At 37.2% G+C, this 26897-nt stretch overlaps 1 protein-coding gene across 3 annotated transcripts in view; it reads right to left on the bottom strand.

The window, feature by feature from the left end:
- Positions 1–26897, bottom strand: part of PTPRZ1 (protein tyrosine phosphatase receptor type Z1) — a 125603-nt gene that overhangs the window by 29554 nt on the left and 69152 nt on the right. For 2 of the 3 annotated variants that reach the window (XM_056481905.1, XM_056481906.1), the window contains exons 4-12: positions 25208–25359; positions 23698–23793; positions 23374–23440; positions 20781–20938; positions 20077–20227; positions 14958–15142; positions 14118–14244; positions 8173–8216; positions 4556–5510 (exon numbers count right to left, since the gene is read on the bottom strand). In XM_056481905.1, coding sequence (XP_056337880.1) covers positions 4556–5510; positions 8173–8216; positions 14118–14244; positions 14958–15142; positions 20077–20227; positions 20781–20938; positions 23374–23440; positions 23698–23793; positions 25208–25359 — 1935 coding nt within the window. Of the gene's footprint in view, positions 1–1933; positions 5511–8172; positions 8217–14117; positions 14245–14957; positions 15143–20076; positions 20228–20780; positions 20939–23373; positions 23441–23697; positions 23794–25207; positions 25360–26897 lie in introns of all 3 variants that reach the window. The other variant, XM_056481904.1, reaches the window with a different exon arrangement.

The raw sequence follows: 26897 nt of genomic DNA, 5'->3' as shown, positions 1-26897 counted from the left end.
GCAGATTTCTTTCATTTCTAACAACAGATGTGTTTGGATCCTTCACATATCTCTTTTTATTAATTTGTAGTAGTTTTTCAATAGAAGTTGAAAGGTTTAGGTAGTCATAGAGGTCTTAGGGAGAAAATCATAGTTCAGAACAAGCATACTTATGTATCAACTATAAGACTGGGAAAAGTTTAAATGACAAGTTTTTTCTGAAATGGTCACAACAAGAAGACATTTCACCAATTTCTGCAAAACCTACTGCAACGTATAAATAAGTTCTCAGGTGAGAGATTCATTTTTGTGTTTGTTTCATTTCCTCATAATTTAATTAAGCAAATATGCCTTTTAATTACAGGAAACCATGTTAGACATGCTGAAATTGAATTTTCAGTTTATTAAAAGCCAGTATTTGGCATCATTTGTTGGGAAAAAAGTAATGCTCGTGAAGCAATACTGTAGAGTATCTTTCAATAATATCTAGAAGTCAAACTAACTCTTCCTCTAGTAGTGTGTAATCCCTTTTGAGTTACTATTAGTAAAAATTCAAATGACACCCATTATGTAAACTCTAGTATCTTATGGCAACACTCATTCATACAATAATATAGGTATTGAAATATTAATGCTATTTTTGCTTATTTTTGAAGGAATGCTATGCATGTTATGCACAAAGTGGTAACTACTTACCAGTGAACTAATTCACTTATTGATGCAGTATTGTAACACCTACCTTTTTAGGACTCCTAGTAACTTCAAAGTTTTTTATTCTCTTAATTTTCATTTTCTATTTTTCACATTCTACTAGCTGTAACCATATCGAGTGTCAATTTATCACCTTTTCATATTGTTATTCTGTTGCTCACGAGGAATAAAACCTTATGAATTTTAACTGTATTTATTTGTAGAACTGGACCGAAACCTTCCCATGATTTGTGAATTCCATCCCTTAATGGGTTTAGTTGAATGCTACTGCCCTCTACAGATGCTGCAACTACATAACAGAAGTTCACTTTATTTTCTAAAATACCAATTCAACCTTGTTTGTTGTTTTTCTTTCAAAGATCACAGACTATTTTTGGCTTGATTCTTTTTGATTTTAAATTCTCTAACATAAGAAGGAATGAAAATTATGTGTCTGAATATTTCAGATTTTCCACAGTGAATTTTTAAATACAAAGGAAATGCATTATGAGTTTTGACTTCTGACTTTATCCTTGGAATCATGGATTGCAAATATTCTTGCTGAATTTAAAAGGAATAAATAAGAAAATAGCATTAAATACAAATAGCTAGAGGAGAATCTAGGTCTACTTTGGGAATATGCAAATATGTCACAAAAATTCTGCATCTCACTGGAATCTGAAAGAGGCATACACAGAATAAAATCGAATGCTTTTATGAGTTCAGATGAATCAGAATTAAACCAGCATCTTCTTTCCTGTTCAACCTCTCAGAAAACACAAAAAAAAAAAGTGCTGCTGTAAGTTTAAAAGAGAATATCAGAGGTATGTTTCCTCTGGAGAGGCATGGTTTCCTCTGGTGGTATTTCCATAAGGGCAGCACTTGTCTTTGTACAGAGAACTTAAAAGAGAATCTAAGTCCCTCTCAAACCTTTAAATCTAAAAGCAACAATTACCACTGAAACAATTCTGGTTTCAAATTTTGCATGACTCAACTTCTGCTGACAGTATGCATCTATCCAAAAGCAGAGCATCAATCATCTTACTGAAGAATATTTCAGGTGCAGTTTTAAGTAGCCAGAAGTAGCATTCACAAGATAGCCAGCTCAGTATGAACCCCTATTCCCCAATGCTTCCTAATCACACCCACTGGCACTGTTATGTTCTCCCTTCATTATCTGTAGGTAAACCTTCTCATTCTCCATGGCACAAAAGTATCCCCTCACAGCTTCCCATGGTATTCATTAGACTTATCCACAACTAACCTGCCTCAGAGATGTTGAATACTGATGAGTGATCACTAGTAACAGATGAGGCTGATGACTGTGATGATCCAGGAGTTAGTTCTGAGTTACCTGCTTCAACTGCCCCTTCAGTGTCTCTCTCATTATGGTCAGGAAAACTGAAATCTGTTGAAGTTTCATTATCATTAAGGCTATCTGAGGTACCTTGGCCAGAACCACTTTCTTCATCACTTGTCAAAACAGCCCAAGACTTAGATTCTGATGTGTTTTGCAACTGGACACTAGAAGTCTGAATGTGGTTTTCCAAAATTTTCAGGTTGTTGTGTGTCTCAGGAATCGCATTCGCTGTCAAAGTTGGTATGGATGTATAATTCTGTCTGTCCGTGGCACGGTTTATCTGACTCTTAGATGCAGCAGTGGAAAACTTCTCTTCTTCAGGTTTCTCAGGATGTGAACTTATAATTAGGTTACTCTGATCCTGATCCTTGTTATTATTTACCTCTGTATTTTCATCCTCTACTATCATATCCTGATCTTCTCTATGGGAAGTGCATGAGATGCAGTTACTTACAGGGAAGCCATCATCATATTCATCGTAGTCATCCTCAACTACAGAAGACCACAAACCAGTACTGGACATGATACTGGGAGACAGCCCAGAGGATTCTCTAGAAGGAACCAGCAACCTATTCAAAGTTACAGGGATCTCACTTTTGGAAGGAACCGTTGTAACTGAAATAAGTGTATTTGGTAAAGGAAGAGTGTGATGAACGGACACATCAGAACCAGAAACAACTGCAGGCATATGAACAGGATCAAAACCAAGTGTGGAACTTGAAGAGACACTGTCAGCCTCACTTCTTTCAAAAACACTTGAAGAGATATGGCTGTCTGTAGGAGTAGCTACATGTGATGATATGTCACCTGCTAGGAAGGGAGTTGTTACAGCATTCGCTGCCTGGGACGGAAAGGCATTTGTATTTTCTAAACTGGTCAGCTGGAATGAAACATCACTAGTGTACAATGAAGGCATAACCTTCTGAACATCTTCACTGTTAAATAAACTGGGTGAATCGTATTTCTCACTTGCATAAGAAAAAGATAAACCTTGAAGTGACGCTGTGGGCTTACTAAAAGTGTTTGACATCATATCAGCAACAGAAGGTGCAGATGTAGAATGCAGCTTGCTTTCAGTTGTAGCAGAACCTGGTGCCATTTGATGCAATATTTGGTCAAATGTAGAACTATCTTTTTGAACCCTTGAGCTTTCAGCCAATATTGGATCACTAGGCACAACTGCAGCTGTGTTAAGCAGAGTGCCATCGCCAGAAGACTGGAAGGAGGACTGCAGTAATGCTTCGTTATTTAATGTAGCTGAGGTCTCATAGAAGTACAGCTGAGTCGAGGATAACATTTTGCTATAAGCAGGGACAGAGACAGCTTGACCTGAGCTTGCACTAAGCATAGGTTTAAGCAAAGTGTCATCAAAGGCTGGAGTCGTAACATGCAAAGGCTGAACAGAAAGGAGCTTTTCTGTAAGTTTACTAATATCATGATCAAATATCTTAGTAGTGGGAAAAGCAAGAGAGACTGGAAGGATTCCCTTTGTGCTAGAAACAGGAAGTGGGCTTTCTTGCAGAGACATATTCTGCTCAATTACAACATTACTAGAAACAGATGTAGAAAGTTCATGTATCACTTTACTTTCAGCACTGGAAGCCACTTCACTTAAAGAGGAGGAAATTTTCACTTCTTTCTCATCTCCATATATAACATCACCTTTTTGAAGCGTCTTATTAACATCACTAAACCCAGATGATTCATATGGAATCTCATCAACAAAATCAGAGGAAGAAACATTAAGTACTGTCAGGGTATCTGTATCAGGCAAAAGGGACTCACTACCAGAGTAGGCTTCAGACCAATCCGTGTCACTAGATAGAGAGTGCGTAGGCTGCAGCAAGGTATCAGCTTGGGATATTACAGAAGAAGGTTTATGCACCAGTACATTGTTATAGCTGCTAAATAAAGGATCTTGATGAAATATGTCAACAGAACCATGCACAAATTCTGCAGAGTCATAGGAAACAGTAAAGCTTTGGAGGGAGCCCACATTACCAGACAAAGCATAAGGAAGTTCAGACACTGTAGATAGTACATGCATATTTAAATCACTGCCGGATGGTTCAACTTGAGAAAATATGTGAGTTCTATTATGACCAAATATCAGTGTCTCTGAAGCAGCATGAGTGGTCTGATGTGACACCACATCAGCAATCTGAGCAAGGCTTGGCTGTATTAATGGATCACCCTCTGCCAACGTCAAAGAAGCATGCAGGGACACCTTATCGCTTGCAACAGCTGGAGTAGCACTTTGTGGAAACATCTGAGAAACTGTATACATACGGTGAAACATTTTACTACTGGAGGAAGCAGAGGAAAATGTAAGCAAAGGTACATCATCATAGGAAGACAGGGTGGGTTCAAATGACACATCAACACTGGGAAATACAGGTGTAGCATGCAAGGTCACATCACTATCGGATGTAGCAGGGGTAGTGTCGAGCATCTGAGAGTCAAACAATAAAGGGGTGACTAGAGGAAACACTTCACTACTGTAGGAAGGTTGAAGAGGTATCTCACCATTATAGACTGGCTGAGTTGTCTGAGAGAGTACCTCACTGGCAGCAGAAGCAGAACCATATTCTCCAGAGCTTGAAGAGATAGAGTGAGGTGATAATTCAGCAGAGGAGAAAGCAAAGGTAGAATAATGTGGCAATTTTAAATCCGCATCTGAAGTGTCTCGTGGAACCACTGGGCTGCTTGAGTAGGGCACTGTGGTTGGCTTTAATCCCTCTACATAAGCATCAGTGTAACTGGTCTGAGACAACTGCCCGCTAGGCGATGTATCAACGTACTGAGCTGTTGGATCTGTAGCATTGTGAAACCACACATTTCCAGCAGTGGAAGAAGTATGCTTTGGAGGCTCAATGGAGCTTGAGGGTGCTACAACTTCTGAAACATACTTAATGGAGCCTTGGGAAAGAACATCATGCACACTTGTATCTGGACTTCCTGAAGGAAGGGCATCTTCTTGGGAGGTCTCCTCTGTAATCAGCTGTGATGAGGAAGTAGTAGGAACTGAACTCCAAAAGTCATCAGATTCCTGATGAGGTTTAAAAGGAGACAATAAGAAATCTTCGTCACTGAGGCCAGCGGTGGTTATTCTTGTTGGCTCGGTGCCTGAAGAAAGATATATAAACTCTTCCTCTCCGCCTTTGGTGGAGTCAATGAGTTGGGCAGGAACTCCAGTAATTGTTTGGGATTCCAAAAAAGGATCTTCCTCTTCAGAAATTTCACCAATAGGTGGAGAAGTAGGATAATAAACTGCTTTGAAAACATTATCCTTACCATGCAATTCTTCTCTTGTTAAGTATCTATTTGTTTTGGCTTCACTGGGTTTTGTTCCCTTTTTTTCTTGACTGTAGCTGGATGTAATCACCTGAAAATCTCTCCTCAATTGGTTCATTGTACTGTCAGTGCTAGGAACCACTGCAGCTTCTTCATCCACCTCTGTTTTCTTTTCATCAACTTCATCCTTTGGAAAAAATATCATAGCCGAAGCCAATTAAAAATGTTTAGAGACTCAGAACATGAATGAAAACTAAAACTGTAATAATACATTCCTGGATCAATAAATCAAGAGGGGTAAAGCAAAACAACACTTGAGAAGACTGTTGGTCTTAAACTGAAGTATTAACTGCAAGAACAAGTATCCTCTTTTATCTTAAAAAAATATTACTTATTTGCAATAAAAACAGGAAAATCCTCTGTCCCAACAACTTCTTCAACATTGCATTACTTAAATTGTGTTTGAGAGGCAAAAATCACTCACAGATTTATTTACTTTATTAAAAAAAATTCTAACTCTTTCCTAATAAAGTGCAATTGTATATGCAATATACAGCATATATTGCACACACAGCAATGAAAAAATGGTTTTGCTATCAGAAATGCCTTGGATAATTTAATAATAACAACAACAGAATTAGTAAAATGTATTTATGATCTCAATTCTGCTGAATATCGTCAAGAGTTTTCTGGAAAAGAAGGTTCAAAATCCTCAGCATGACTGCCAGAGTTTCACAAGTGTTCTGAGTCATATCCCCTAGTCCTGTTATGACCCTTTGTTTTCTGAATATGATGATGAATAAAACTACTTTGTGCAAAATCTGGGTTAGTTTTGCCTTTTAAGGACATATCAAAAAGAAAAAAAAAATTATGTGCTTGAATGCAATCAGGACTTCGGCAGTGCTTGAGGATCTAAGGTCAAATCTTTTTGTTCCTTCTGCAGCTTTCCCTGCACCAAACCAAAAAACGTAACATTGAAGTACCTAACTCACTCAGCAAGCATTTTTGTTTTGATTTGGACACAGCAGACCCTGCAGTTCTGTGCTGTGCCCCCATCTAGAGCTGCACCAGAACTGAACCTGTTCCAGCCCAACTCTGCAATGTAGATTGAGGTACACTTTCTGTTTCTGAAGGGACTTGATTTGACAGGCACACGTGGCCCTAAGAGGCAGAGCAGACAGAGCCTCTTGCAAAATAGTAAGGGTTTTTTTTGGGTTCTCTTTGTTTTGTTTGGTTTTTTTTTTTTTGTTTGTTTTTTTTTGTTGTTTTTTTGGTTTTTGTTTTTTGTTTTTTTGGTTTTTTTGTTTTTTTTTTTTATTTAAAGATGTGGCTTGGTGATGTGGTGGAAATGCCATTGGTTTTTATTCAAAAGTATAATGCTTAGAGAAAACACCCATTAGACAGGAGACAGGCACAGTTATCAATCTAGCAACCTAACAACTCCTCAGTTTCCACGGTAGTTTAACTTGAGCAGATCTCCCATTCCTGCACTGAACAGGGTACAGCAGGGAGAATAATGCAAAAAATCAACAGTTTTTGAAAGAATGTGCCCAAGATAAAGAGCTGCTGAGTACATTTTTGACTGAGGCACTCAGCAAACAGGAGTTGTGAACTTTTACCCAGCCTCACAAGAGCAGGGGCTTTACCCAGGTGTGTGCTGGGCTTCACACTGAGTCCCTCAGAACCAGGAACTCCTCATGCCCTCACACATAAGGTACCTCAGACATGACTCCCAGGTTTGGATTTCATTCTAAGGACTAAATACCTAAAATGTAGGGACAGCAGCACCAAGAATGATTGTCTTCAAACCTGGCCTGGCCAAGCTCTTGTTTCTAAAGATCTGCTTTATGTAAGGCAATGTATGCACTCTTAAACTTTCTTGTTTCAAGTAAAAATCAGTTGATGTTCACTGGCTTCTAACAGATTCAATATAATAATCTACATACATAGTTTACAACAACAGAAAAATGACTGTATTACTGGCTACTCAGTGTCCACCAATGGAAGGGAGGGTAAATAGGCTATTTAACTAAAAGGACTTGTCATGCAATGAGAATACTGTGGTCATAGACTGAAACTATAAATTAAAAATTCCAAGGCATTATTTGAGATTACTTGATAAATGTCTTATCTTACTGAAGTAACTGTCTGTTGCAAAATTGGTGTTAGACACTGTTAAAAACTTAATAATGGTATTTTTACATTTCCCCTTGCTGAAATACCAGAAACTTTGTTAGTAAATATGAAGCCTCCAAAGCTTAACGTAAGTTCATCAAAAATTTTGTAAAACAGAGCTATATTTTAAAGTGTAACTTGAGTTCAAGAAGCAAATGACCCTCCAGAAATTTCTGAGTAATGGTTAAACCAGTAGCACACTGACAGCAGACACACTTGAATCTCACTCCTCAGCACAACTACTGTCCTCCCTTACTTTAATTTACTACATGATAAGACCACCACAAGCAATGACAAATCAAACTTCTCTTTAACTAAAAAGCCTAACACTGGATGGCAGCTTTGATTCTGCTAAATGAATAACTCTGTCAGAATTCACAGAGGAGTGATTGTAAACTGATACCTCATTTTAAAAACATTTAGGAGTATTCTGTGATATCCTTTACTTCACCATGTATCTCCAGCCCCAGAGAAATACTGAGGAATTTCCAGTTATCTAGGGAAAATATAGCTCAAAGGCTATATATGCACATACATATATATATGTATACATAAATGCAGATAATACACTCAATTGGTGACATAGTTTTGTAAGTTTTCACAGAATATCATTTCAATCTAGTTGAAATCTATTTATTTTAAATAGTCCCTTAAAAAAGAAATGAATGCTATACCTCATACTCTTCAGCTTCACTCAGTTCAGGAATGAGGTCAGCCTCTATAAAACAAAAATACACACTGTATCATCCACAATTTTAAACAGACAGAATTCTGAATTCTGCAAGGACTCAACTGATTAATTAATATGGTTATTGAGACCACGTCTAAGATTTTTTGTAGGATTGTGTTTAGAGAAGTGGCCAACCCCCTGGAGCTAGGACTAAGGGTAGCAATGCTCACTCATCTAGACAGGATACATTCATTCAGCCACAACAGTTTTGTCTGGCTCTATTTTGATACCACTGGATTTGCACTTTTGGAGGAATCACATGTTGGCTGGGGAAAGCCAAGTTTACAAGAACACTTTCAATGAGGAATACATTTTAATGCAGAAATAGAGAAGAGAGAAAAAAGTAGGTTGGGGATCAACTATTTCTCTACATTAAATCTCTGAAGGCCTGAAGATATTCTTGTAAAATGATCTGGTCTGTAATTTTCATGCAGAAAATATCTTATTTGTGCACCCAGGCTTGGATTTAGGCACCAGAGCAACAGCAATGCCATGACAGTCATATGCAGCAGGCTGCATGCTTCCAGCAAGGCAGACCAAAGAGACCCACCCTTCCCAGTGCTTACAGCCCTTTTCAAACTCCCACCCTACTGGATTTAAAGACATGAAGCCAGCTGAATCCCATCCCAGAAAAAGTCCCTAATAAACAGGTACTGCATGCTCTTTGAAGAACTAATCTAGAGGCTTTTGAAGCATTGCCAATTTTCAAGAATAAAAATCAGCTGAAACAGGTTGAAGAAATTGATTTCCTATAACCCGGCTGAAAATCCATCTCTCCAAATTTAGAGGTAGCCTCTTGCTTTCTTTCTCTCTTTTTGGCCAAATCCAATGTTATACTTCTGGTGGTCAGCAAGAGAGGATTCAAAGCAGGATGAAAGAAACATCTGCCTCTCTGGCAGGAACTGGCACAGGTCTTCAGTGAGGAAATCTAACACCCCTTCCAGAGCACTAATGCACCTTATTGCTCCTCTGGTCCACAGGAAGGCCCATGTTCAATCTGAGTCTTTCTAAGGCTTTCTCCTAAGCCAGCACTCAAGTGCTAACACATATTCTGAGGGCTGATTTGCTCTAGGTGAAAATGCCAATCTCAGCCTGGAGAGCAATTCTAACAATACCATCACACACAGCTCCATGTCTGCATTTCCTCCACAAGTCCCAAATGTAGTTTGTTCAATACACTAGAATAAAGATACCATCTCTGTATTTCTCATTTCTGCAAAGTCAGATGGGGATCTATGACTTAATTTGTATTCTATTTGGACTATCCATATGTACCTTTCAAAACAAACTGAGATGTGCTATATGCAACATACACTAGGTGAAGTTTAGCAGACTAACCTGCTCATACAGTATTATTTGTAGGTTATAGCATGCAAACAAATTGTGACTAAGTAATGCTGCACAAAATCTTCCCAAATTGTCCTTTAGTAACAAACACTCATAAATTACCAAGTATGGAATTGACCTTTCTTTAGCTAGATAGATAAAAAATTTTCTTACCTCTGACTCCTGAGGCCTAGGGAGGCTCTGGGGCAGGGTGGGGAGGGGATGGAGGAAGGGGTGGATGAGATAATGATATTCCCTGGCTTCTCAATGATACAAAGCAAATATTGGCATTAGTCTGAATGCCTTCCCAAAACAGACCCACAGCATGTACTAGGTATTCAAAAGATTTCTCTTCAACATGTTTTTAGTACAGAGGAATTCTATCCATTCTTTGTTGTCACTATCCTTCAGTTGAGCTTTAATCAGACTCAGTCAGAAAAACAAACTGTACTGATTGTACTAGAGTTTATATACATATATATATATAAAAAACCTGTTAATTAACAAAAACAGTAAATCTCCAGGAACTTTGTAAAGAATATGTGAATTAGATGGCTATATAGAAACTTACTTGTCAAAAGTATTAGACACACACAGAAGTTCTGCAAGCCCTGCTGCTGAGCTTTTGATTTACAGCAGACTACAGAAATATGACATCCCCCATCCAAGGTGAAGAGCCACACCCTCCAAAAAACAACCCATTGATGTAGGTTGATGAACAAGCTTGTTTATTTTTTCTGGAATCACATATTGATTATTCTATAGCACACATTTTAAAATAAAACAACTAAATAATTAGTTAGAGTTCTGTAGAGAAATTTTCATAGTGCATTTTAATGACAGAGGAAGAAATTATAGAACAAATACAGAAAAGGCAACTATTTCCCTACAGTTTTTAAATGGAAATATTAAAAATATCTCTTTAACAAAGTGATTTATAATGCAGAGAGCATAAACTCTTTTCATTTCTGTACTGACTTATGTAATAAATGGCATTGAACAAAAGTACAGCCTGTTTCTTTTGACTAAATTAGTTTTCAGATTTCTACTTTTATCAGTAAAAAATTAGAAAAAACATCCCCTGAATCAGACATTTAATATATGCTTAGTGCTTTTTAGGACAAAACTCACAAAAGACAAGTTACAGAGAATTTGCATAGTTAGACCCTCACAAAGCATTGCTGACAGCACGAGCTGCCAGGCAGGAGACAGCATTTCAGAGCTATATCCCAGCACGTTTTTTTGACAAACACCAACTGAAGTCTACACAAAGGAATAGGAGTGGGGAGTTATATTCTTATTTTTCCTTTCCTGTGTCAGCAAAAGCATGTGCCACCAGTATTAGCTACACAACAAACTACTGCACAACCTTCAGTTGTGTGCAGATGTTATCTAGAGAGTCAAAGCACACATTTACATAGTTATTCAAAATCCAATTCTAATAACAAATGAAAAAGTTGCAAGTAAAGGTTGGATTTTATCAAAGCTGATTAAAATACTCTGTACACAATTCCCTAAATTTTCAATGGAAATTTTGTAGCTACATCAAGTGGTGCATTTGTTGGCTTTCACTCAATGGAGACTAACTGGAAAAAATTTTAACCTGCTGACACACTGTATTACAAGGTGAAGGGCTGCAATTCTGAAGAGCTCAGGAAAAACCCAAAGAGCAGAGGTCTCCACCATGGGGGCCTGCCCAGTGCCATTACACAGCAGCTCCTGAGGCTTCCACAAACTGAAGCAGAGACTGTGGCCCCAAAGAGATCCTTCATGTTTACAAAGCATTGCTGGGAACAAGACCCTTGGATCTGTGGATCACCAGAACCTGCAGAGCCCTCACCAACCATATGGGAAGCACCAGACTGGGTGGGGAGAAGGCATGAGAAACATCTTCTTGCAAGTATCTCAAATAGGAAAGTCTAAAACAAGAGTCTTGTTCTTTTTGAATAGATCTCATTAGAAGTGGCCACTCCAAGAATTCTTCCTGGAAAAGGGCCCATCTAATGGCTCCAGATGACTCACACCTTGCTTTAGCTCATAACAGGGAGACTAATTGATCTGTGGTGACTGTAGTGAATTTCATCTTAATTAAACTGGATTACTCAAAGTAATTCTTGAAAATTAAAGATTTAATTTATGCTTTATGTGTGTCAACTTTATTTCATGTCTTCATGGTGAAGATAACTTTTCTTTCATAAATTCCCAAGCAGGAGCTCCAAGAAATCCCCTTTTGCCTCAAGATCTATAAAGCAGATCACAAAACCAATTTGATGTTATAATTGTAATCAGCAAGCTGCTCTGAAGAAATCTTTCTTATTAGATATATACATTCTTATATGTCTGTTGTCTAATATTAGGTAAATTATAAGTAAATATGAAAATATCTGGGATATTTGCAACAGTTAATTCAGGTGTAAATAATTAGTAAAAGTAATTATGCAAACAAACATTACTGTTAGAAATTAATGGGAGTTTTTTCATATTTTAAAATTGTATCTAGAGGAGTTGACACAGCATGTAAGCAACTTATTTATAGAGCAATGTGCACTCTAAGAAATCATATTAATTACATGAGAGGAATTTTTTCCCTGAATTTTCTTTATTCAACACTTTCAGAGGTACCACTCTGGAAGTGCCAGAATAAAAGAACCAAATTACATTTAATGACTTTGTGTCCATTTCAGATAGGAAGCATGCCAATGAAACTTCTGGGGCTTGTTTTTTTTTTTTTTAAACAGGAAAATACTCATTTCAGTATTTAATTTTTATTTAAAAGCTTTACTCTCTTTTTATCCATATTGTTTAAAATTTAAAATATCAAAGTAGAGATTAATGATTTGCCTGTGTAAAAAGTCTTGAGAGTATCAAACCTTCAGTCTGATACATAACATTTATTATAACAAATATAACACAGCCTGAAATATAACAGTTATTCCACCCCCTTGCTGAGCCTGCTCCCAGCAGCACCAGCTCTGCCACAGGGGCACTGACAGTGCTCACCCTCCCCAGGGCTCTCTCCCTCCCTGCTCTGCACCCATGGAACACAGGGGCTGCTGTGCACCTCATCCTCACAGCAGGGACACAGCAGGAGCAGGAGGAGGGCTCATCCTCTGCATATCAGCTATACTGGACTTTGCTTTGCAACATATATATCCAGAGGTTTTACAGCACTCTACTGACTTGATATGTTGGGCTGTTGTTAAATGATGAGAACACTAAGCTGCTTATTTGCCATCCATGTAGAAATGGATGTGGGGTATTTAGATGAACTCTCATCTGAGAAAACTCTTCAAACACACACCCAGAAAATTCTGGAAAGTAAGTGGAAGAATATACTAAGAGATGGATAAAAGGTAGACAGAAAAGTGAGATGTCAGGCAGAACGTCAGAACCTTGTTGCTGACTTTTTTAGAAAACTAAACAGAAATAAAAAAATTCTGGGATATATTTACCTAAGACTCCAAAACACATTATTCTTAATACATTGTGTTTGAAAGACTAGTTAAAGACAAGTTAAATCTTTATCAAAAATGTGTATATACTATACCTGATGCTGTGTCCTCCTCCTACAAACTCACATTATTACAAGCTATTACCCTTAGTAGGCCAGAATTCATGTGGCAGAGACTGCTGAGAATCACAATCTCTCTTACTCTAAAATAATGTGGCTCCCTTGAAATGAAAAACTGGCCTGTTTTCCCAAGTGCACCACAGTATCACTAATGACCTTGCTGCAGCTAAACAGACATACATAAGCATAAAACTGAATTTAAAGAGTATGTAAACAAACAACAAAATCCAGGCCCTTAGATAAAAAAAAAAAAATAGCTCCTAACATAACCAAAAAGCATTTGACTTTTTTCTTTAATTAATTACAGTGTTCTTAATTAAAAACACAGCTCTCACTTTCATAAGTACTGAAACTGATGCTAACACACCGAATTGAAGGAATTATTAAGTACAAGATCAAGTTTCATGCTATAGTTTCAAGTTATTACATATTCACCAGCAGGCAAAAGAAGCAAACCTGGCTGAAATCATTAAGATTTGTTTGTTAGCCTTTTGATTTTTTTTGCGAGGCAGCATTAAGAAGCAAGGGAATTCCATCATCACAAATCTTTTGAAATCAAACTCCAAGTAGTCATAAGAAATCAAATTTCAAAATCATTAATATAAACTTATAAATCATATATTCCTTAATACTCTGGCTGTGTGGATTAATTTTGAGAGGAGGCTTGAACCATAGAGAAATAATACCAAAGATGGTTTTATTTCCCTACATATCTAGAAGATACACTTGTGAGATTTGAAAACAAGCAGGTGCTTTTCAGAATATTCTTAAAATTAACATGCAGTTTCTTATAGGTAATGCTTACAAGGAATTAAGTAATGTAAAATATCATTAGCAAGGGACATGCTGAAGGTTAACTGCAGTGATTTTGAAATTTCATTTTGGCATGATTTGGAAGTCATGCATTTTAACTGGTTTGCAAACAAACTACTTCTTCAAAAACAGGGCTTTTTTCAGCTAAAAGGGATGACCAAACTCAAAAGACCACTTACCTGGATCCTCTAAAGGCATATCAACAATTACTTGGTCACTGTATTTTCCATACAGACCATTAGAGCAAACAGCAACTATCTGAAGAACATAACTTGTATTGGGCAGCAGATTATTTAGAATAGCCCCCTAAAAGAAAAAACACATTTAATCATTTACTTGCAAATAAGTATCAAATATTTGAAAATGCTAATTTTTCTAAAACACATTTTTCTTATGAAATCTAAAGCTTCTTTCTTCTAGTATTATAATGTGTGCTTTTTATATTTTATTGTCACAAATAGTTTTCAGACAAATTTAAAACAAACAAATTTGTGACTTTTTACATGAAGGATACCAAACCAATTAACTATTTAGCACTGAACACAAGTTTAGGTAACATTATGTCTGGTGAGTCTTTGAAGAGGGTTAGAGGAACAGATCTCATTAGTAAAATACCATTAAGCTGTAATCAGTAACTTAGTATTTATAGCAGTATAATTGAATTGAATCTCATTAGTTGCTTGTGTGGGTCATTCTTTCACATCTGTGAGCAATGAAGTACAGATTATTTTTAATTGCAATGGGTTTTATGGCTAAGGAGCTCTGTGATTGACATGGTCATGGCAAGTCTATCAAATCAAATCAATGCAGCAATCTGCAGAATTTTTCCCTGTTCTAGACAAGAGAAGCTTTTTCTTTTGTTTTAAATTGTTTTAAGTTGTTTTTGTGTCTTTACAGCCAAAAAATGAGAAAATTTCTCTTCAATCAGCTCCCAGCTACAGTTTACTCTGTCACAATAATTAACAGTGAGTTGCTACACCATCATCCCTTTTTATGAAACTTGAAGAGTTTACAGTTACCAAGTCCTGATACCCATCTGTCAGAAACTCGTGCTTGGTCTGGTCTTCTCCATCCAGCTGTTGATAAAAGACAGCAAATCTCTCAATTGTGGTGTCATATACAACACGAGGTCTTTCCCATGTAACAAGAAGACTAGTATAATTCTTTGGATCAGACTGAACATTTTCAGGTTCTGAACTGCAAACTGGAATAAAGAAAAGAGGAAAGAATATGGTGTTTATTAAATGGTGCAAGTAACTCTACTAAAATCTTGAGATACCTCCTGAGAAAACTAATGAAAGTCTTTTTGTGTGTCTCAATTTTAGCTTTCTACAGAAATATTTGAAATGCCATGCCATTATAAACAGAACAGTATTTTAACACTAGATTTTCAAAACCAAGTAAAGTTGAGAACTGAGCCTTCTCTCCTTGCCTCTCATACCAAATTTTGTGAAATAGTAGTATCCAGTTCCTAAGAAATAAAGTATAAATGGTAAAACATAAAGACTCTTATATCTGTCCTGGGAATCAAAAAAATCTCAACAATTCTGTCTTTATGACTCTATCAAAGTAGCACTAGAAGAGCTGCATACTCTTGCACTAGCTATAATAGACTAATCTACAGTAGATTGTTTTTAATGGTCAAAGGTAAACCTATCACCTGAATTTTCCCTCAAGGCTGTTTCAATCTTTTTATAGTACTTAAAGAAGAAAAAAAGGCAAATAGGAAAAAGCTTAGTATTACATTAGCAGTATTCATTTAATATTATTATATTTTAAGGCTTGCTATTGTATTTTTAGCTTGACTTTTGCACAAGCTATTACACAGTCATTCCCTATTTGGAATACATGAGGAAACATTTTTTACATCTCATAATGTGCTTAGAGAAATATATGAGAATCTAGAAAAAAAAAAAAAAAAAGGCAAAAAACCCTATTAATCTAAGAAAACAAGTACAGATCCTTTGGAACTCTAAAAAGGAGCAAACAACAAGATGCCCCAACACTTTGGGGGCCAATGCTGCATTTTGAGAGAGAAGTCCTTCAGCTTTGCATTTTGCCACTTGAACACAAGGGGGAACTCAAGCCCCGTCAAAATATTTGTCCAAAGAATTTCTCCCGTTCCCCAGGGAAGGTGAGCAGCTCTGAGCAGCTCCTGCCTGAGCTAGTCAATATCCAAAACAAGCAGTGAGGCTTCTTTAATTTTTGTGTTTGTGTGTGTAAGCTAATAGTAGAGGCAGCATTAGTCTGTGTTATTTAGGTGAATTCTGTTGCCAGGTTTTGAATCTACTGTGCTGTATAACTGATACACCATTTTATTAATTACGCTTAATCACTTTAATTGATGCAAAAGAAGAGCAAATGAAAAAAAACTCAGGTTTTGTCCATTCCATTCCATTCCATTCCATTCCATTCCATTCCATTCCTAAAATTTGTCATTTCTCCCCATTTCCACCAGATAGCAAGTAGAAATCATTAGAGCAGCAAAGATGATCTCCTTTTCAATCCTGAGCATTAAGACAGACGATTTAAGCAGATTTCATTCTTTTTCAATGAATCTAATGACTCCTCAGCTATTTATTTTCAAAGGTGTTTAAAATTCTTGTCAAAATGTTTTTTTATAATATAAACACCAAGCTTCTCTGTATTCCAGATTCTTCTCTACAGTCCTTTTTCCTCCCTTCATCTTTTTTGCTTATGAGTGCATTTGGTTCTGAAACCTGTCTGTATTCAGACTCAGAGCAGTATTATAAAACTTTTAAAGGTACAAGGTTGGCACTTCCAGTGCTATTTCTTTGTTTTCCTTTTTCATTTTCCAGATGATTCTTCTATTTTATCCCAAGAAAATGTCTTCCTTTTTGTTTTCCTCCTTTTGATGTTCATCTCAGCAATGATTGACAATATTACTTCATGACAATCATCTACATATTATTTCACCTCCATTTCTTCCCAAGATGTTTTCTCTTGCCCTTCTTCTGATGACACTTCATAAATCACCCTGCTGATCCCTTTTCTTTCCTACCAGTCAGTAACACAGAGGTACTTTACTCTGCCTTTTCCCTTTTTCCTTCTCCAGAGACTAGAAAAAGAAAGGAGACCAAATGATAAGTTACCTAATTAAGAACTTCTGCTGTGAAACCGACTTTTAGAAAATCTGAGCAGACTGCAAGAAAGGGAGTTCTTGAGTCTGTTACAGGTCTGAAGCCACAAATATTAAACTGGATTACAAGTCAAAGGCAGAAAAATACAAAATAGCAAAAAATTCACAGGAAGTCAGAGGCCTACTCAAACCCATGCTAGACTTGAATCCAAGTCTCTGCTTTGTCCAGGTGAGCACTTGGATTCTGGTTTTGTATCACATCGTGTTGTGGTAATGCATCTATCTTTGCTTATCCTTCTGTAGAATAAAATGCTACCAATTTTATTTTAAAGTCAGCCATGTAACTTAGGAAATTTTCATCTAAACTTAATTTCATCATGGGGAACCACTGAGGTGCATCAGCCAAATGTACATGGGGTACATTGCCAAAAACTGCCAGGGCTGCATTTTTGACCAGAAGACCTTCATAGGATGAATTTGGCTTTTTCTCCCCCACATTTATTTTTTCTTCTACTTTTAGTTAAATCTATGTTTAAGATTATCTTTTTAATTCAGCTTTTCAATTGTTGAAGCCATGAAACCACTTCATTTACATCCAGATATTCAGAGGCTTTGTAGAGTCCTGACAGTGTATGTCAAAAAGCAATTTTTATATTCCACATGTACACTCTCTGTATTGGAGGTGGAGTGGCACAGAAGATGTGTGCTGGGTTGCCTTGGCTGGCCACCAGGTGCCACCCAGACACCTGCCCATCACCATCATGGGCAAAGCAGATTTGACATGGGGAAATCTATCAATAAAACTAGAGTAGGATAGTGAGAAACAAAACCAAAACTACCCACACTTTCCTTTCTCTCCAGGCTCAACTTCACTCCTGATTCTTCTACCACCCCACCCCCAGGGGCAGAGGGGAATATGGAATGCTGTTCCTCTGCTCCAGTGTGGGGTTCCATGCACAGGACACAGCCTTTCATGAATTTTTCCAGACTCTGTTTGGCAACAGAGGTGCCCCACCATGGCTCTCAGTGCCCTGGGATGGATGGGCTGGAACAGCTGGAACTGTCTGTGTCCAACTTGGGGCAGCCTCAGAGAGGCCACCCCTGTACCCACCACTGCCAATGAAAGTGTCCCACACTTCTGGGAACCTGAGAATTCACAATGAAGCCATGTGGACTGAGGAACATGAAAGGGTAAACACATGAGTCCTGACCCCATGTCTCACAAGAGAATTTAAAACAGCCACTGAACTTTACATGGTTGGATTTCTCATGGGAAAACAGGCTGAATAATACTTTCTATCAATGTATCCTGTCAGTCTTGAATTTTAAGAACCCATTGTTTTTTATACCTTACTAAATCCAGGAAGAGAAATAAGAGTTAGGTTTCAGCCTTTATTCCCAGGGCCTTACCAGAAGGGTGGAGTGGATGGAAAGTCACCCAATGTGCCCAGCAGCCACCACAATGGTTCAGGTTCACAGGAATGAACAATGATTTTTATTATAAATGGATTTACATGCCTGCTGAGGTTGCTGGAGATTAGACATTACAATTTCAAAACACTTTTCTTAGGTGAATCCTCAAGTATGGCTGTAAGGATTAGCTATTTTAATCTTCTTAAATTGCTACATACATATTGCATAGGGAAATTACATATATCACTAGGCAGGCTTGGGGACTGAAGCATCTCCCATGCTCTTAGTAGGACCATGCTTGTACACCAAAAATGCTGGGGATACCACTGTGAGAAAATTCCTGAAAATATTTTGAAAATTCCTGAAATTACTTTGAAAATTCCTGAGATTACTTTATAATGAAATAGAAAGATTCTTCTAGCTTTTCTAAGAAAACTTAGTTCTACTTTAGAAATGTCATGTATTAATTACAGCAATAAATCAAGCATTTAATCCTACTGCCTAATGAGAATCAACACTGAACACAACAGGAGAAAGTTTGGATTCTAGGTTTCACAACACAAAATAATTTTTCAGTTATCTACCTGAGTAATAATCAGTCTTGGCATTTCTCACACATCCTCTAAAGGGATTAAAAAGATTAGTTTTTTCTGTTGGTTACTATGCAATATTAAACACAAATAGGCCTATTGACTCTTAGAGACTTTGGCATTCATGTCACAGCTCTCACATCTGAACATTTAAGTTTAATGTTTCCTAGGGGTTTTAAATTTTATTTATCTTAAAATTAAGTCAAAAATATAAACTTCTCTAATGCTCTGTGTTAAACAAATCCTATAGCTGCATTTGTGTGCATCTATAAACATGTGTGATTACATAAACATTAAAAGTACATGTGTGACACCACACTTCTAATCTGGAGAACATCTACAGACTGTGCTTATGTCATCTGTTTATGTCTAATTAAACACAGTTCAGTGAAATTGAGTCAAAGAATCTACAGGTATTCCCATCCAAGTAACAACATAGTCCTTCCAGTTTAGATGTTTCCTATATATTCTTTGTTAGTATAGGAATCATTGCCTTCTACATTTAGTGCCAAATTTTGCTGCCCATTACATAATGTACTATTTTGGTCACATAACCTTCATAAACTTCCCTGAAGTTTCAGACTTAGACTGAGAACACAATCTAGCTTCTGGAATTCTCTCCATCACTTTCTAAGCAAACTACATGAAATTAATTTTGTGACTTCACTTCAGTCTCTTTTAAAAAAGCATCCACACTATATGACAAAAAGGCTTGTAAAACAAAATACTCTTGCAGTCTCTGAAAAGGCAGCTTTGTTGAAGTCTGAAACACATTAAAAGGACAGTGTAAGAAAGCTTGAACTGACGTGATCTTCACTGAAGGCTTGGTCAAGACAAGCATTTAATTTTCCACTCCATTTAATCTGACATGTTTTATGATTGCTCTTTTTTTCACTGAAGTGATAGATTTATGACTAATAACACAGTGTGCTACTTTCTACACAATTTAAAATGAGTAACTTCATACTTGGATGAATCTTTTACTGAAAATTGTCTTTTAGCTTGTGAAGAGAGGAATGATTATTCAGTAAGTACCTGCTTCATGAATTTCTTCTTGTCCAGTGTAAGAGGAAAAGACTTGCCCAAAGAACTTATATTGCTGTTCTCTGAAGTTGTTTTGCAGGTAGTCCATCAGCATAACATAGCCAGACTGCTGCATTGTAAGCACTTCACAGAATACAGCTAACTAGAAGACACACGAAAAAAATAAGTCAGAAGTCACAAAAATTGACCAGATTCTGCTAATAGGCAGAAACTCTGGGAAAAGATATTGAATAAAGTCTCACAGTTGAGTTAACCTGCATGGCATTGAAATTTTGTTCTTCTGCACTATCAGTATATCTAATGGTTCACTCCACACATATTTTTCTACCACTCTGCTGTTGGAGCTATGCTCTGCTTAGCATCACCATGTGGCTGGGGGAACATCCAAAAAATGTTTTGTACTCCTCTTTATCTGAGCTCCAAATGCAGACAGCCTGGAATATGTTCTTACCCCATTTTAAGACAAGAAATTGCTCAGGTTCTAGTACTAAATTATGAAAAAGGTAAAAGATAACACAATTAATATAGAATCTTTCTAATTTAACGGCTGCATGAATAACTTCTAGCTAGATAAAAGAAAAGCTTTGTTGTTGGGCTGGCAATGAATGCCATGAGCTTCTACCATATACATGGAAATTGCTTTTTCCTTGGTACTATGTATAGTTTTTTTGGCTTTACTATAGTAAACAAATTACCTGGTTTTCAGAAATACTTATGGCATCTTTAAACACAATCCATTCAACTGTTTCCAAGCATGGAGGAGCTGATAGAGACCCATTATAAGTGTAATATTTGTCTGTTGCATTTGGCAAGAGATTCAGCAAAATAAATGGTTCTAAGGCGGCCTGTTTTCCTGGAAAAATAAAAAAAAAAAAGAAAAAATAGAATTTTAAAATTAAAAAAAAAAATTAACTAATAGAGATAGTTAAAATACTACAGAAGCAATTAATAAATACAAATCAGGAACTACTACTATAGGAACATGCTTATTTAGAGGTTTTGGAAAATTACATCTCCAGAGAGACTAGCAGACAAATAAATAATGAAGTATTCTATTTAGTTTGAAAGAGTATAGCTCAAGCCCAACTTCATTTACTTGGGAAGGTGTAGTAAGTTACTTCAGTAACAAATAGAGTAATTTTAGTATACTGGTTCACAAGAATTTTCTCACCATAAGCTTACTTGCAAGGTGCCAAACCTTTGTCTAATTCTTGAATTTCAAAGAAAAAAAGTTTGTTAAATCTTTGTTCTAGGTCTCATGACATGGCTTCAAACTCTCCCCAAATTTAATCAAGTTGTTGAGTTTTTTGCAGCATCCAGACTGCTGCAGAAAAATCACTGCCTGGGGAACTGTTGCCATGTTAGACCTGAGGGTTAGTATTAGTCATGATTGCAGAAGCAGAATTTCTGTGGATCAGGATTCTTTTTAAATAGTGATAACATAGTGGAAAACTGTGACAACTTTACATAAATCAGAAAATAATGCAAAGACCTCCTCCAGGAGAATATGTTCTGTGAAAATAATATCACATCTTTCAGGCCAGCAGCTCACTGGGTACCTTGCCAGTTGGGAGCAAGCATGAGGGATCACTGGAAATTCATCCACAGAAAGCCAAGTGTCTGCTGCTATGGCAGTAGGGTCCAGCAAGAGAAATTGGCATAAATGGTAACAGCTTCAGCAAGGCAGACTTTTCAGACTGTGACAGTTATCTGTTTTACTGTCTGGTGCATCCAAAATAATGCTGCTTTTCACACCTTGCAATAGTGTAGATCCTTACACAACTTATTTCAATATAAAGCTCCTCCCTAAGTATTTACTTCTAAATATCTAATGAATTTTCAGACTGTGAATTAACTCATGCTTTTACAGGTGTGTTACTCCTTCAGCTCTGTGCATATTTCTGACCTGTCTTTGTTTTCATGGTTCCTTACAAATTTGGTGGGAGCAGCAAATTGCATTAACAGTTGACTGCAAGGGATTGATGCTTTTCTTCTCTGCAGTGACTCCTCCACTGAGTTAAGGTTTAAGAGCTGATTGGTGCCCTCTCTCTCATTCATATATTGTGAAGAGGGAACATTTAGCAGTGTTGAGAGAAGCACATCCTTCCGTTTCTCCTGTCAAAATGCTGATCAGCTTTCAGACAGAAGCTATCACTGCTATCTGGTATGTGTCTAATTAACATATTCTTCCCTCAGCAAAAATGAAGTCCACTTTATATAGATGGTTGAGCACATGAAACTTCTCATTCATAACAAGAATTCTGCCATACATTTTGCAGCTTTGGTTTTTAGAATAACCTTTAATGAGACTAACAGCTTAGATTCTCAAAATCAAACACCTACAAAGAATGAAAAACAGAAAGTTTGTCTAGAAGGAACAGGAGTGCTCCTCTGCAGAGCTTGAAAACTCAGCAACTGTGATTCAAATAAGCACAATACAGAAATGACTGACAAGGAAAATTCATGTATATCACAGACAAGGAGGGACTTGTCCTCAGAAAAAACAACTTGATTTAGTCAAGACCTGAATTTCCTGAGCTCTTCTGCATTTTATTCAGGAAAATTTTATTCTAAGCATTGCTGAAGTGCCATGTAGTGGCTGTATCTTGAATCTTGCTGCTGATAGTTTTACAGCTCCTTCCAAGGCTGCAGGACAGCATCTGTCTTGATGTTTTACTAGTTCTCCTTTTTGTTCCAGAAGATGACACACAAAGTAATGAATCTTAACTACTCTATATTTCCATCTCCTATGTCTTTCTAACTTACGGAAGATGTTCCCTTTTAAATTTGTAGAATGGTGTTTGTTTTCCAGAGGAAAAAATAATCTTGATCTTAATGTAATACTTTTGAAGGCTTTTAAAACAGCTTTCTACATTCAAGCACCATTAAATAAAGGAAATCTGAGACAAGGTTTCCTTAAAGCCACAGACATGATGTAAGAATATGTTCAAGACAGTGCTCATTCAGTTTTATTCTTCTGCAAGACACCATGAAGCTGAGTTAGAAACTTTTTCCTAAGGGGTGCTCTTCAGACTCTCACTCCTGGTTTGTGTTTATCACCAGGGTTACCCTTCCCCAGGAGCAGAATCTGGCACTTGTTTATGTTAGATTTCATGTGGTTGGTGATTGCCCAGTTCCCCTCTATCCAGATGACTTCTGTAATTTCTAACAAAATAGACATGACTGAGCAATAGAGAACCATGCTCCTCAATGTCTTAAAGGTTTCATAATCACACTGAAGTGGAATTTAGTTAATGAGTAATCAATAAAACATGAAGGCAAACTTACCAAAACGACTAACACTATCTACTCCATTAATGATTGAATTATAATCTGGATTATCTTCTAGTCCAATCTGTTAAAAAGAAATTGCATATTTAACAGTACAGGCTTCATGCAAAGAAACTGTAAGTTACAATTTACCACCAACATTATAGATGATTTAAAGCCAAACAAACTTATTTTGCCCATTTGCTTTTCTGCAAGAATAAATTGGAAAGATACATGCAATTTTTTAACTCAATGATCACACATTGGAACCAGTTAAATTCAGTTTGAACATCTGCTGTGTTTCAAGGCTTATTAAATGACACAAAGATATATTTTGTTTACCTCAAACAAAATTGATAAAGCTCTTAACTTTCCACTTCCTTTAACTGCCTCTTCAAAATCTGTAAACTGATCTGCATCATAGCAGTAGATTTGCATCTGCAATTAAAAAATATATTCATATGTTATATGAAAAAAATTGCAAAAATTAAACAATACAATTATTTATATTCCCATTTTGAGGAAAAACAAAACAAAAAAAAATTTAAACAAGTGTAGGGATTTTTCCCTATCTCATTTGTGTTATCTGAGAATGTAGAATGGAATTCATCAACAATTAGCTGTGTAAAAACAACCTCTCCTGGAAAGCTATTAAGGATGCAGGAATTACCCTTTCAAGGAGCACAATGCTTTCCATGCATAATGCAGTAAGCTAGCTGAACACCTGACCTGGAGTACTGGGTGAAATGAATCTTTACATCAGTGATAAAACATGAATGATATGTCAAGATGCCCCTACTGCATCTGCCTTGCAGTAAGTGTAGAAAAGCAGTGGTAATATAAAATGACCAGGCATTTTGAACCCACATCTGATGGCTGTCATGAGCATTGGTTTTGCTGCACCCCTTTTTCTCTTTCTCCAGATTCAGCTGGGAAATCTCCTCCAGTGCTGGGTGACCAACAATTATGGGGAGTGCCCTGCTCCTACTAGCTTTCTGTGAGATGATGATGGAAGAGAGTATTCCCTGTGATGCCTTGCCAGGACAGATGGAGTGTGATTGGGAATTTTTAAGTGGTTAGTGAGGTAAAAGAAATGACACTGTCCAGGTACTGCTCCTGGCTTACCACTCTTCCCCCATGCCTAGGCCAGCCCTGGCACTACTGCTTTGCTTTCACATAGAGGTTCAAAGTGCTTGGAATGAGGAACAGCACAGTTGTCTGCCACAACTTCCTCTTTTTAACTGGAAAATGACACAATGCCATGTTGAGGGAAGAGAGTTTGGCCTTTGAGCATCCCAGGAAGAGCTGCTCCTCTCCTCCACCCCACTCCCATGCTGCTGCAGCCCATTCTGACAAAGCAGAGGGACAGTGCCCTGGCTGCCTGTCAATGTGGCTGCACCCAGGACCTGCTCACATACTCCTGGCACACCAGTGCCAGCTCTATCCAGCCCAGCAACGTGGGCCACACTTTGTGTCTGTAAGGCCCAGCAGCTCCCACGGGCTCTCAGCTAAGCCCTGACTTTGAGAAGTCCATTCACACTTTAAACAATGAACTGATGTGGAATATGATGGGCCAAATTCATAGGAGCTGAACATATAGTGGGAACTTTGTCAGATTAGCAGAGCTGACATCTAATATCATCTCAGAAGATGGGAAAAAATGCAGTTTAGACATGCTCAACATGCCACTAACCCTTTATACTGCCCTTCTAAAATGCATCATTTATTCTCAATTTGGATTTAAGTCTATATTTGCAAATAGACTTAAGAGATAAACAAAGGAATTTTGTAGAGTAAAAACGTCACAGAATGTCAAATTGTTAAAATCATCAAAATCAATTCTATACTTTACCTCAAGAGGAAATTTTTGTCCTTCTAGGCTATGTTCTGATCCGTCTGACGACGCGTTGCATTTTCCCCAGTGAAAAGTGATCTTGCTGGCTTTGAATATGGTGTCTGACCCACCTCCACTCACATAATAATCACTTGTCAGGTTAATTTCCACTGGAAAAAATTGAGCAAGAGCGGAAAAAAAATGAGTGTCAATATAAAAGCCAGCCAAGGCATCTGTAACTCTCCTATTTCGGTATTAGGTGCTGGAAGTTCAGTATGATATGCTTATTTCTCTGTATTTCATAAGCAATTTGACAGGAAATTGGTTACTTAAACTAAGTAACAAGTATGGTAATTCATTATTAGCATGGATAATATGTTCAATTTCATGCTGTAATTCATAAAATAGTAATTTAATGAAGTGCACTTGGTTTCCTGTTATCTGATACTAGAAAAACTACACTAAAAAGCTCAGAAAGCTGTTCTAGCCACCAACTGGCTGTCTAAGAAATAAATTCCTGAAGTACATACCTTCCTGAAAGGGTCTGTGTTTCTAAAATGTGTTTCCAGCAAAAAGGAAAATACACACCTGCCCCCCATTTTTACCACAATTCTAGATACAAATCACAAGGCAACATGACAAAAGAATATTTTAGCCAGTTCCTAGGAGGATTGTCTTGACATAAGACTCCTTAGCTGTGGAGCTGTTTCCCATGGGAAGAAGCAATGACAGGTCTTCAGCTGCACATAAACTGTAGATGGGGCAGAGCATTTGTCTTCTGGAGAGAATGATCAGGATGAAGCCTCACATTTTGGCTTTTCCATCTGCAGTGACTGTGAACTGCTTGACCTCTTAATAAAACTGCACCCATGGAGTTCATTTTCACTACATTCCTTTCCTCAAGATCTTAAAGACCATTTAAACAAACTTAGCAGTTCCTTGTATAATATCCAGATTGCTCTAGATGAGAAAGAGCTCAGTTCACTTATAAGGACTTTAAAGAACATTTTCTATGGGCATCTTGAAAAGACAAAGCAGTATTTATCTCAGCTAGTAGGGCAGGAGGGGAGTAAGGGATTTGTGTAGTGGTATGTATGAAGTACATGACAGAAAGAACAGAAATTAGGAGCAATGATGCTGAACTGAACTGAACTAAAGCAAAAAGGCTGATCTAGGGATCCCACTGGAACTGGTAGAAGGTCAAAGAGAGTTGTTAAGAGATACCTTCCTCCATATCCATGCCCAAAACAAGAACAGTACTTCTAACAAGAAGCCTTTATTTACTGCTTTCCTGGATTTATAAGTGGTTGTAAAAAGATTTGTCTGACAATTTAGATTACACCATAAGCTTTTTTCATGGCTGGGAAAAATGGGCACCTGTAGATATAAATTACTTCTTTCTAAAATGTAATTCTAAGACTGGTAAGACAAATCAGAACACAAAAGCACCTATTTCTCTTCTTTGACTGTTAGGAGGCGTCTATGTGAGTAATTCAGATAAAAGTTTCTATGTAATATGTGTCTATGTGTGGGTGAGATGAATCCCAACCTGAGTTTTTTGTAACTTCAACTCATCCATGAAGTGCTTTCAGATGAGTATGTAATTTATTCGTACTTTTAAAAAATAATTTTTCCTAACCATTACAGACTCTAGATATATAGCAATAATTACCATAATTCCACAGCAAATGCCAACTTACTGTTTAGA

This window comes from Oenanthe melanoleuca, chromosome 1A, assembly GCF_029582105.1.
Source record: "Oenanthe melanoleuca isolate GR-GAL-2019-014 chromosome 1A, OMel1.0, whole genome shotgun sequence".
Lineage (NCBI taxonomy): Eukaryota > Metazoa > Chordata > Aves > Passeriformes > Muscicapidae > Oenanthe > Oenanthe melanoleuca.
This window is presented reverse-complemented; position numbering and strand designations above follow the sequence as displayed.